Below are 12,174 nucleotides of genomic sequence, written 5' to 3' on the forward strand. Positions count from 1 at the left end.
ATAAAAACTATGAACAGAACCGGTGATAAAGGGCAGCCCTGCCGGTGTCCAATGTGGACCGGGAACAGGTTTGACTTACTGCCGGCTATGCAAACCAAGCTCCTACTCCGGTCATACAGACACCGGACAGCCCTCAGTAAGGCTCCCCGGACCCCATACTCCCAGAGCACCCCCCACAGGATGCCACAGGGGACGCGGTCGAACGCCTTCTCCAAATCCACAAAACACATATGGACTGGATGAGCGAACTCCCACAATCCCTCCAGCACCCTAGATAGGGTGTAGAGCTGGTCCACTGTTCCACGACCAGGACGGAACCGCACTGTTGTTCCTGAATCCGAGGTTCGACTATCGGACGGACTCTCCTCTCCAGTACCATGGCATAGACTTTCCCAGGGAGGCTGAGGAGTGTAATTCCCCTATGGTTGGAACACACCCTCCGGTCCCCCTTCTTAAAGAGGGGAACCACCACCCCTGTCTGCCAGTCCAGTGGTACGGTTCCCGACCGCCACGCGACGCTGCAGAGACGTGTCAGCCAAGACACTCCCACAGCATCCAGAGACTTTATGTGTCTTTTAAACCCCAGGATGTTTTTAAAATACAGACTTTACAAAAGTGTCTGGATTCAGTTAAGAGCAGGTTGAATCACAACTTTCTCCAACTCAATGAAGCCAAAACTGAGGTCCTCGTTTGTGCTCCTGACAGTTGTCTCCCCAAGATAATCCATGAGCTCGGCTCACTTGCTTCTTTTATCAAGCCCTCTGTCAGGAACCTAGGTGTAACTTTAGACCCGGTTTTATCCCTGGACTCCCATGTCGGGTCACTCGTTCGCTCTTGTTTTTATCATCTAAAAAACATTGCAAAATTGAGTCCAGTTGTGTCCCGTTCTGAGATGGAGATGCTCATTCACAGTTTTATATCCTCCCGTCTCGACTATTGCAACTCCATCTTCACATGTTTAAGTAAAAAATCTCTAGAACGGCTCCAGATTGTCCAGAACGCTGCTGCCAGGCTTTTAACCAATTCATCCAAGTTCTCACACATCACCCCGTTGTTAATGCAGCTGCACTGGCTCCCCATTCACTACAGAGTGCATTTTAAAATCCTGGTCTTAACATACAGAGCTCTTAATGACCAAGCACCAGTCTACATAAAAGACCTGGTGCAGCCATACACTCCCAGCAGGTCACTGAGGTCATGTGACCAGGGTCTGCTGGCTGTTAAGAGAACCCGTTTAAAGACTAAAGGAGACAGAGCCTTTGCCACGGTGGCCCCATCCCTCTGGAACTCTCTTCCTCTCAGCCTCAGATCTGTGGACTCAGTGTTTTCTTTTAAAAAGCAGCTAAAAACATATCTTTTTAAAATAGCTTTTTCTTAATTTCTTTTTAACATGTGTTTTTACTGTGTTTTACTGTTGTTTTATCGTGTTGTACTGTGAAGCACTTTGTGATTTTTATCTGGAAAGGTGCTATACAAATAAAGTTATTATTATTATTATTATTATTATTACTTGAGGTGCTCAGGGCGGACTTCATCCACCCCCGGGGCCTTGCCACCGAGGAGCTCGTTGACTACCTCAGTGACTTTAGCCCGGGTAATAGACAGCCCCACCCCAAAGTCCTCACTCTCCGCTTCTTCAAAAGAAGGCGTGTCAGTGGGATTGAGGAGATCCTCGAAGTACTCCTTCCACCGCCCGACAATGTCCCCAGTCGAAGTCAACAGCTCCCCACCTGCACTGAAAACGGTGCCTGTGGAGAACTGCTTTCCCCTCCTGAGTCGCCGGATGGTTTGCCAGAATTTCTTCGAGGCCAACCGATAGTCCTTCTCCATGGCCTCACCGAACTCCTCCCAGGACCGAGTTTTCGCCTCCGCAACAGTCCGGGCCGCAGCTCGCTTAGACTGCCGGTATCTGTCAGCTGCCTCTGGAGTCCCGCAGGCCAGCCAGGCCTGTTAGGACTCCTTCTTCAGCTTGACGGCATCCCTTACTTCCGGTGTCCACCACCGGGTTCGGGGGTTACCGCCGCGACAGGCACCAGAGACCTTGCGACCACAGCTCCGAGCAGCAGCAGAGACAATGGAGGTGGAAAACATGGTCCACTCGGACTCAATGTCCCCAACCTCCCTCGGTACCTGTTTGAAGTTCTCCCGGATGTGGGAGTTAAAGACTTCCCTGACGGAGGGCTCAGCCAGACGTTCCCAGCAGACCCTCACAGTACGTTTGGGTCTTCAAAGTCTTTCCGGCCTCCTTCCCCGCCAGCGAATCCAACTCACCACCAGGTAGTGATCGGTGGACAGCTCCGCCCCTCTCTTCACCCGGGTGTCCAAAACACAGGGCCGAAGGTCGCCTGAAACAACTACAAAGCCGATCATTGACCTCCTGCCTAGGGTGTCCTGATGCCAGGTGTATTGATGGACACCCTTGTGCTCGAACATGGTGTTCGTTATGGACAAACTATGACGAGCACAGAAGACCAATAACAAAACACCACTCAGGTTCAGATCAGGGGGGGCGTTCCTACCAATCACACCCCTCCAGGTGCCACTGTCATTGCCCACGTGGGCATTGAAGTCCCCCAGGAAGACAATGGAGTCCCCCGTTGGGGCACTTTCCAGTACCCCTTCGAGAGACACCAAGAAGGCCTGGTACTCCGAACTGCTGTTCGGCCCGTAAGCCGAAACCACAGTTAGAGACCTGTCCCCCACCCGGAGGCGGAGGGACATGACCCTCTCGTCCACCGGGGTGAACTCCAACACTTGGCGGCTGAGCTGGGGGCTCACGAGTAAGCCCACGCCAGCCCGCCGCCTCTCACCTTGGGCAACTCCAGAGTGGTAGAGAGTCCAACCCCTCTCTAAGGACTGAGTTTCAGAGCCCAGGCTATGTGCGGAGGTGAGCCCGACTATATCTAGACGGTATCTCTCAACCTCTCGCACCAGCTCAGGCTCCTTCCCTCCCAGAGAGGTGACATTCCATGTCCCAAAAGCCAGGTTCCATGATCGGGGTTTGGGCCGCCGAGGCACCCGCCCTCGACTGCCACCCAAACCACATTGCACCGGCCCCTTTTGAGGTCTCCTACGGGTGGTGGGCCCATGGGAGAGTGGTCCCACGTCGCTCCTTCGGGCTGTGTCTTCTGGGCCCGTGGGAAGAGCCCCGGCCACCAGGCGCTCGCCTGCGAGCCCCGACCCTGGGCCTGGCTCCAGAGCGGGGCCCCGGTGACGCCAATCCGGGCGACGTAATCGGGTCCTTGTTCTTTCTTATCATAAGGGGGTTATGTTCACGAGTTGCTTTGCAAATTTCTAGGAACGTTTTAGGGCTCTACATCCAAAACCAGTTGAACTTGGATTAGGTGGTGACATGTGGATGGAGTCCCTTTTAACTCATGGAAGTGCCAACCGTTTGAAAATTGATCATAAAGGAGAAATTAACAATTACAGTTTGTGCCAAGCTGAAAGTATAGGGTGGGACAAAAAGTATTTAGTCAGCCACCAAAGTACTCCCACTTAGAAAGAGGAGAGAGGCCTGTAATTTTCATCATAGGTTTACCTCAACTATGAGACAAAATAAAAACAAATCCAGAAAATCACATTGTCTGATTTTTTCAGACTTTATTTGCATATTCTGGTGGAAAATAAGTATTTGGTCATCAACAAACAAGCAATATTTCTGTCTCTCACAGACCTGTAACTTCTGCTGTAGAGGATCCTCTGTCCTCCACTGCTTACCTGTACTAATGACACCTGTTTGAACTGGTTATCTATAGAAAGTCACCTGTCCACAACCTCAAACAGTCACACTCCAAACTCCACTATGGAGACCAAAGAGCTGTCTAAGGACACCAGAAACCAGACTGTGGACCTGCACCAGGCTGGGAGACTGAATCTGCAACAGGTAAGCAGCTTGGACTGAAGAAATCACCTGTGGGGGCAATTATTGGCGGTGTAGTAACACACTACACCACCAGGGACTCAAACCCTGCAGGGCCAGACGTGCCCCCCCTTCTAAAGCCAGTACATGTGCAGGTCCGTCTACAGTCTGCTAGAGAGCATTTGGAGGATCCAGGAGAGGATTGGGAGAATGTCCTGTGGTCAGATGAAACCACAATAGAACTTTTTGGTAAGAACTCTACTGTTTGGAGGAGAAAGAATGCTGAGCTGCATCCAAAGAACACCAGACCTACTGTAAAGCATGGGGGTGGAAGCATCATGCTTTGGGGTTGTTTTTCAGCAAAGGCACCAGGACGACTGATCCGTGTAAAGGAAAGAATGAATGGAACCATGTGTGGTCAGATTTGGAGTGGAAACCTCCTTCCATCAGCATTCAAGATGAAACATGGCTACGTCTTTCAGCAGGACAACCAGCCCAAACACACGTTGCCCGGGTAACGAAGGAGTGGCTTTGTAACGAGTATTGAAAGGTCCTGGAGTGGCCTAGCCAGTCTCCAGATCTCAACCCCATTGAAAATCTATGGAGGAAGTTGAAAGTCTGTGTTGCCCAACAACAGCCCCAAAACATCACTGCTCTAGAGGAGATCTGCATGGAGGAATGGGCCAAAACATCACTGCTCTAGAGGAGATCTGCATGGAGGAATGGACCAAAACATCACTGCTCTAGAGGAGATCTGCATGGAGGAATGGACCAAAACATCACTGCTCTAGAGGAGATCTGCATGGAGGAATGGACCAAAACATCACTGCTCTAGAGGAGATCTGCATGGAGGAATGGACCAAAATATCACTTGTCAAGAGGAGATCTGCATGGAGGAATGGACCAAAACATCACTGCTCTAGAGGAGATCTGCATGGAGGAATGGACCAAAACATCACTGCTGTAGAGGAGATCTGCATGGAGGAATGGACCAAAATATCACTTGTCAAGAGGAGATCTGCATGGAGGAATGGACCAAAACATCACTGCTCTAGAGGAGATCTGCATGGAGGAATGGACCAAAACATCACTGCTGTAGAGGAGATCTGCATGGAGGAATGGACCAAAACATCACTGCTCTAGAGGGGATCTGCATGGAGGAATGGACCAAAACATCACTGCTGTAGAGGAGATCTGCATGGAGGAATGGACCAAAATATCACTGCTGTAGAGGAGATCTGCATGGAGGAATGGACCAAAACATCACTGCTGTAGAGGAGATCTGCATGGAGGAATGGACCAAAATATCACTGCTCTAGAGGAGATCTGCATGGAGGAATGGACCAAAACATCACTGCTCTAGAGGAGATCTGCATGGAGGAATGGACCGAAACATCACTGCTGTAGAGGAGATCTGCATGGAGGAATGGACCAAAACATCCCTGCTCTAGAGGAGATCTGCATGGAGGAATGGACCAAAACATCACTGCTCTAGAGGAGATCTGCATGGAGGAATGGACCATGCAGGAATGTAAGTCTTTACCTTGTGAAGACTTACAGAAAATGGAATATAACAAAGTACTGAGTTAAACTTTTGTTATTGACCAAATATTTATTTTGCACCATAATTTACAAATAAATTCTTGAAAAATCAGACAATGTGACTTTCTGGATTTTTTTCTCCTTTTCTCATAGTTGAGTTATAACTATAATGTAATTTATAGGCCTCTCTCATATTTTTAAGTGGGAGAACTTAAACATTTGGTGGCTGACTAAATACTTTTTTGCATCACTGTATAAGACAGAGTCTGTCATACGTCATAAAAAGTCTTGATGATGTTCGCACCACTTCAATATTGCGATTTTCGATATTTCGCACTAAACTGTAGGTGGTGGACATGAGCTGGGTAACAGTAGATAAAGAAGAAGAATCCCCTCCCTGCTTGTCAGGTGTGAACGCCATCGGCTAAAAGCGCGTCAAGAACCCACATTTAGCGTGCCACATGCCAGATACACCTGGAAGGTGTGATGAACCAGAGAAAAACAGGAATGTCCTCCATTTTCAGGTACCTGTTCACGGATACCATAAAACCACTACTGTGGAAAAGAATATCTGTCAAAACGAGCAGACTATAGACATTCAATTCAAATGTAAAGATGATATTACCAAGACATCATTCCAGTCTTCTGGGTTCCCTACTTTTTTTAATATACAGTGGAGGATTATGGGTACTTGTTTCAAAGATAGTATGGTGACCATTGACTGTCAATCAAAGGTTTAAAATGTTTGATGTGAGACGACAGGCTTTTATTGAGGCATCTGATTGGGCAGTTTAGACCTGGAATGACCTGCATTTAAGAAGTGTTTATAATTGAATTCAGGATGTCAAAAAGGTAGCAGAGCAAGAATGGTTACTTTGACAGATCAATGACTGAATAACAGCTGTTTATGTCTCTACAGAAGTCTTATTGGAGCCAGCAGGTACTTCTTTTTGGAAGGGCAGGGGTCACTCAGTCCAGTTCTTATATACAGTCAATGGTGGACACATGTCAGGACGTTCATTTGGACTAAACTTTGGACAGATGACGGAAGGAAAAACATGGAAGTAAACCATTCTGTATGGATCAGTCCAGTTCTCTCATAGAGTCAATGTATGGACCAAAGGTCAAGGGTTTTAGCCTTTACCTGACGTCTCAGGTGAACGTAGATACTCCTTACCCTTCAGCCTGTTCTTCATCCCACTGACTGAGCTCCTCTTCATGACTGAGAGGAAGAGGAAGCAACACCTCAGCCAGCTGACGGCCCGCTGCCGGACAGACCCAAGCAGCATCACCCTTCACAGAGACGTCCACCATCCTGATGCGGGACCCCACCTGGCAGGAGGCGGGACGGGGCACAGACAAAGGGGTATTCTGTTCACTCCATCATCTAAAAAAAAAACCTTCCCGTGAATTTCAACACAGACGCGGGCGCCATGCTGGGCTTATCAGGGGCATCACCTGTCTCAGGTGAGCGATGAGAACCAGAGTATCAGCTCACTCTGGGACATGAGGGGGGACGTCACGTGGACGCAAAGGTTTGTGTTTTCATGTTGGGACCTAACCCCGCCCCCCCCCCCCCCCCCCCCCCGGGGTCTCTTACCTTCACCCCACCGGGGCGGCGCTCTTTTAGGAGAAACAGAATCCAACCGGTAAATGAAGACAACACTTGAGCTCGTCAGCTGCCGCAAACACCCAGGACGGCAATGGGCTCTGGGTGCGTGACGTCATCAGCCGGCGACTCGAGGATGTGAACGTCGGTGAACACGTGACCGGTTGTTTATCAGTGTCTTTTTTTCTGGCATGGACTTTACTGCGTGTTACGCGGACACTGTGTCCAGCGTTGCCGCCGCCGCGCGCGCGGGTCGCGCGGGGCGGCTAAGAGCCCTGCTTGGTGGGGGCTGTCCCATCGACTCCCGGGATAACCGCGGCTGGACCGCTCTGCACGAGGCGGCCGCAGCCGGCAGCAGCGCGTGCGTGCGAGAAATCCTGGCTGCCCTGCACGGTAAGAAGGAAGAAGCTGGAGGTCTGGGCATGCGCAGAGTCTATGGTGCGTCAGCTCACACTGCAGCCATTGGTCTGATGAGGACCAACAAGAACTTAGTGTCCTAAAGCTGTGATCGTGGTTCCGGTTGGACCAGCGCCTCCTACATCTTTTTAAAGCGCCTTTATAGTTGAGAGGATAAATACCACAAAATAAATGGATTCTGGCCTCCCACCACAGAGACTGCAGTACCTGTCAGACTCACCTGTACATTTCCTCATCCTTGGATGAAAGGCTGATGTTGGCGTCTGACTAAAAGGCCAAGAAAACACTTATTCAGTTGTAAAAGAATAAAAATAAAAAAGAACCTTTTAGACAAGGCAAGTTTATTTGTATAAAGACAATTGCTTTACATGAAACATTAAAAGAGACATTCAACAGGAATGTTGGAGTGATCATTAAAATCAGATTGAAAGAACATGAAAAAGAACAGAATTTAGATCAAGCAGAGATAAACGGTGCGGTTGTAAACGTTTGAGTACAAACTGATCAGGTGCAGCTGAGAACAGATGGGTGTCTAACGGGGTTTTTAATAGAGTGTTTCAGCTGATCTAAGGCTTTCTGGAAGTCTGTTCCAGATCTACCTTTTTGGTTTTGACTCTAGGGTCTGACACAAAACTGGACCCCGATGACCAGAAAGTCAATACATCACGAGTGATGGCGCTAAACCATTCAAAGCTTTAAAAAATCTATCCAGCAAAGGCCTCAGAACCAGACTGATGTGTGAGAACACCAGCAGTGGAGTTCTGAATGAGCTGCAGGTTTTTCTGGTAGTCCTGTAAAAACACTGTTACGATAGTCAGGTTAACTAATGATGCTAGTTTTTCCAGGTCCAGATCTTTAATCCTTGTAGAAATGAAAGAGAAGCGACCTCAGGATGGAGCCTTGGGGAACTCCTCGTGTAATTTCTGTTCTCCGATGTGAAGTTACCAAAGGACACAAAGTATGTTCTGTTTTCCAAGCATGTTTTGAACCGGTTAAGTACTGGCCCATTGAGACCCACCACGTTTTCCAGACATATGAGTCATAAAACGTGCTCAACTGTATCAAATGCATCAATGAGATCCAGTAAAACCAGCACTGACACATTTCCACCGTCCATAGTCAAATGTATATGTTAGTCAGTGGGAGCTTGTGGCCCACTCAGCGTATTTTCTACGTGACAAATAAGATCTTTTTCAAACAACTTTTTGTCTGCTCCTAATTCACAACAATTGAATAAAGAAATATTCCTAAATGCAAATTTGATCTCAATTTTCTTTATATGTGTCCTCCAGAATGCTACAAGGGCATGTTAAAAACACCAGTGGGTCTTTAAATTCTATCTAGATCAATTCTATCTGTCAGTGGATGGGAGGACAGCCTGAACCGTGTTCTAGTCCAACCCCCCCCGTACAGCTAAATGAAGACATGGTGTGTTAAACATGAACTTTTGGTCCATTTTAAAATACATCTTTCTGCTATGAAGTTGCTTTTTTCAAAAATATGCCTCACTTTTCTGAGAGTTTTCTCATTTCTGCTTGTTTATCATCATGTTTCTGTGTTATGTCGACATTTACGTCACGAGAAGTGGAGCCGCCGATCGCATCGAGCCTCGCCGTACTCATGTTTCCATTTTGGTTCCGTACCACAGCTCGCTCCTGCAAAGGAGTTCCGGCTTTGGTGAACGCTCAAACCCATGAGGGGGAGTCTGCTTGTTACCTGGCAGCGCAGCGGGGGCATGTGGGAGTGGTCCGCCTCCTCCTGAAAGCCCACGCCGACGTCGACCAGATGACCAATGACTTGTCCTGTCCTCTGTATGCAGGTGAAGCTGCTACCTGCCGCTGACAGGTGCCGTCTGCTGTTCGTTATACTAAAGGTGTAATTCCCTCAGCTGTAGACGGGGGGCACGCGGACGTGGTCGACCTGCTGGTGTCCAAGGGCGCAGAGGTGAACGGGACACACACGGCGTCCTGCTGGACCTGCCTTCATCAGGCGGTGTATAAGGTGAACTGATGCTCAAGGAGGCAGCTGCCGTCACACACAGACAGCTGGAAATGTGCCGTCTGTCCTCCAGGGTCACGGCCAGATTGTGTCCATCCTGGTGAAGGTCTGTAACCTGGAGGTCCTGGACGACCATGGTATCTCCCCTCTGTTTGTGGCGGCGCAGTACGGACAGAGGGAAAGCCTGGAGGCTCTCATTCATGCTGGTGATCCGCTGTTTCTGTCTTTGCATTAACGTGTTTCTGTCTTCAAACCTGAAGTAAAACTCCAGATGGCATTCAGAGATCAGCTAGAAAGGCATCCGTTCCAACACGCTGCCTTTTCCTTTTTTTCTCCTTTCCAGGTGCCGATGTAAACAGCCCAGCCGCTGATCTAGCCACGCCCCTCCTTATTGCCTCACAGGAAGGTCACATGGCGTGCGTGGACCTTCTGTTGGACCACGGGGCAGATCCCAACCGGGCCTGCAGTAACGAATGGCCTCAGCTTCCCATCCATGCAGCGGCTGAATTCGGACATACGGGGTACGTAGCGCTGACCCGCCCCCAGCCGAGCCGCTGCTGCTCGCGGTGAAAACTCAGGAAGCCTCTGAACCACAGAAACCAACGGACCGACATCAGAACAGGAGCCAAGCCAGTCCAAGAGCAGTGTTCAGATAGGATTCTGTTCCTAATGCAGGAGGAAACGTTTCTGTTAAGTCCTAGGAAATGAAAAACAAACCAACAAAACCTGTCAGGCGGAGCTGCTCAAACCTCCGGGCTTTTCCCCGTCATCTTCTCGGTTTGTAAAGGTGCAGCCTCATCATCCAGCAGATGGCGCTGTGGGAAATGAAACAGTGACAGGAAGGAGAATGAGGATAAAAGAGCACATAGTCCAGGATGGTCCGTGTTCTTGGCTTTGAACATTAACCACAGTCTTTGTTGCAGCTCATCGTTTTCATGTGGCTTTGGTTCCTGTCAGATATTAAAATGAATGAAGGTCTGAAGACCTGGTCCTTTGGAGACCCAACTCCTTCGGCTGCTTTCACAGAAAGGATTCAAACCTGCAGCAGCAGATTAGCAGAAACGTCCCGTCCCCTGTGACTGTGGTTTCCACAGAACCACCTTTCTTTATGTTTGAGGTTTTCTTGTCTTTTTGATTTCAAGTCTTTTTTTTTCTGACTGAAAGTTTGGATTTCAAGCGATTTCTCATTAGGGTTGTCTGATAAGTTTTCATGAAGGAGGCCGACTCCATCTCTGAATTCAGAATCCTCAGGAGGCTGCTGGATGTCACAGACTCTGCGTGTGGCCGAACCGACGGCATGGTGAGTCCGCTGTACGTGGCGGTGAACAGAGGTCAGCCTCAAAGCGTGGCGATGCTCCTGGATGCAGGCTACAGTCCAGACGCTCAGGACTGCACATGCTCCCTTGGCCTGCGCTCACCACTCACATTGGCCTTATCACGCGCCTCCAGTGAATCACACAGGTGTGTATCCATGAGTTTTCCCCGCAGAGGGCTCCATGTCCACTGATCCAGCCTGGATGTCTTTCAGGGAGTGTGTGGGTCTGCTGGTGGCTGCAGGAGCTGCTCTAGAGGAGCAGGACTGGACCCAGGTCTTTGTCTCTGACAGCCCACAGCTGCTGCAGCTCATCCTTCAGCATCAACGCTTCCCACGGCTCGAGTCTCCAACCGTAGCGTGCTCTGGAAGGAGAACGCTGACGCCGCAGGAGCTGAGGCGCATGCTGAGTGCGGCTCGCAGCTGCAGCGGTTCTGCCTGCCTCTGGCTGCCGGTGCTGCTGAGCTCCGGGCTGGAGCCGTCCTTCCTGCTTCAGCCTCGCTTGTGAGCAGCAGGAGCAGCTTTTCAGCGCCGTCAGGTTTTGTTCAGCTGTGCTCAGACCCGCTTCCTCACTTCTTCTGGCAGGTTTCAGGAGGCGGACAGCGAGGTGCTGAACCATCTGCTGGAGTTTGTGAACTGGGCCACCTTGCCTCCTCCTCTTAGGCTCATTCTGGACCAAAGGCGGGCAGGAAGGAGCTGGGAGCCACGTGCACATTTCCGTACGCTGTGACCCTTTACCTGTATTCTGATAGGGAGAGCCGTTAGCTGATCTTCTGTTTCCACCCCCCTGCAGACTCCCTCCCCCCCCTCTCTCACATCTGCCGGCTGCGGATCAGAGAAGTTCTAGGACCAGATCTTCTGATGAGGTCCGGCGCCGTCCAGCAGCTACCTGTCCCCCCCCTGCTTCATGACTTTCTGCAGTTCAGGGACATCCCAGAAGCTCTTCACAGGCCCCCACTTCCATCGTGATGCAGCAGCAGATCAAGCAGCCCTGAATGATTGGTGTTCCTCCTCCTGTGTTCAGGTGTTGGGTCAGCATGAGGAAACAAAGTGTGTCTGTGTGCAATCTCTGGTGAGAAGACAACTGCAGAAGCTGCAGGACTGGATGAGTCGTTGGAACGTTTGTGTGATTTCCATCCAAGGAGAGTAGAAGAACGTCCACACTTTCAATAATAAAAAGAAAATCTTACAAATGAATAAAAAGAAAACGAACTGTTGTTATTCTGTATGCTGTTTTGTTTACCAGATCTTTTCAGAGTAAAATGACCAAAAAGGAGCTCAGCGTAAGACTTTTTAAAATCATTTTTAATACAAAAACAGCTTCTTGGAGTTTATACTTTTGTTTACTAGTTTTTTGTAGTCTGACTCTATTATCTGCTATAATGTATGGTTGCATGTAAATACTTTTATTTATTGTTGCCACATGTTCAATAG

General features: G+C 49.4%; 2 protein-coding genes across 5 annotated transcripts in view; one reads left to right on the top strand and one right to left on the bottom strand.

Moving 5' to 3' along the window:
* Window positions 1-7,144, bottom strand: part of c19h10orf88 (chromosome 19 C10orf88 homolog) — a 12,530-nt gene extending 5,386 nt beyond the window's left edge. For 2 of the 4 annotated variants that reach the window (XM_023949877.2, XM_078937707.1), the window contains exons 1-2: window positions 7,005-7,144; window positions 6,582-6,736 (exon numbers count right to left, since the gene is read on the bottom strand). In XM_023949877.2, the coding sequence (XP_023805645.1) occupies window positions 6,582-6,718 (137 nt within the window). In that variant the 5' untranslated portion in view covers window positions 6,719-6,736; window positions 7,005-7,144. Of the gene's footprint in view, window positions 1-6,581; window positions 6,792-7,004 lie in introns of all 4 variants that reach the window. The other 2 variants (XM_023949879.2, XM_078937708.1) reach the window with 1 other exon arrangement.
* Window positions 7,145-7,204: 60 nt separating this feature from the next.
* Window positions 7,205-11,957, top strand: asb3 (ankyrin repeat and SOCS box containing 3). Its single transcript, XM_023949876.2, has 9 exons — window positions 7,205-7,406; window positions 9,079-9,249; window positions 9,319-9,431; window positions 9,502-9,634; window positions 9,772-9,949; window positions 10,671-10,889; window positions 10,957-11,244; window positions 11,326-11,459; window positions 11,534-11,957. The coding sequence occupies exons 1-9, from the start codon at window positions 7,205-7,207 to the stop codon at window positions 11,707-11,709; spliced, it is 1,614 nt and encodes a 537-aa protein (XP_023805644.1). The 3' UTR covers window positions 11,710-11,957.
* Window positions 11,958-12,174: the final 217 nt, after the last annotated feature.

This window comes from Oryzias latipes, chromosome 19 (genome assembly GCF_053564925.1).
Source record: "Oryzias latipes strain Hd-rR chromosome 19, Olatipes_Hd-rR_3.1".
In the NCBI taxonomy this organism is placed as follows: Eukaryota; Metazoa; Chordata; class Actinopteri; order Beloniformes; family Adrianichthyidae; genus Oryzias; species Oryzias latipes.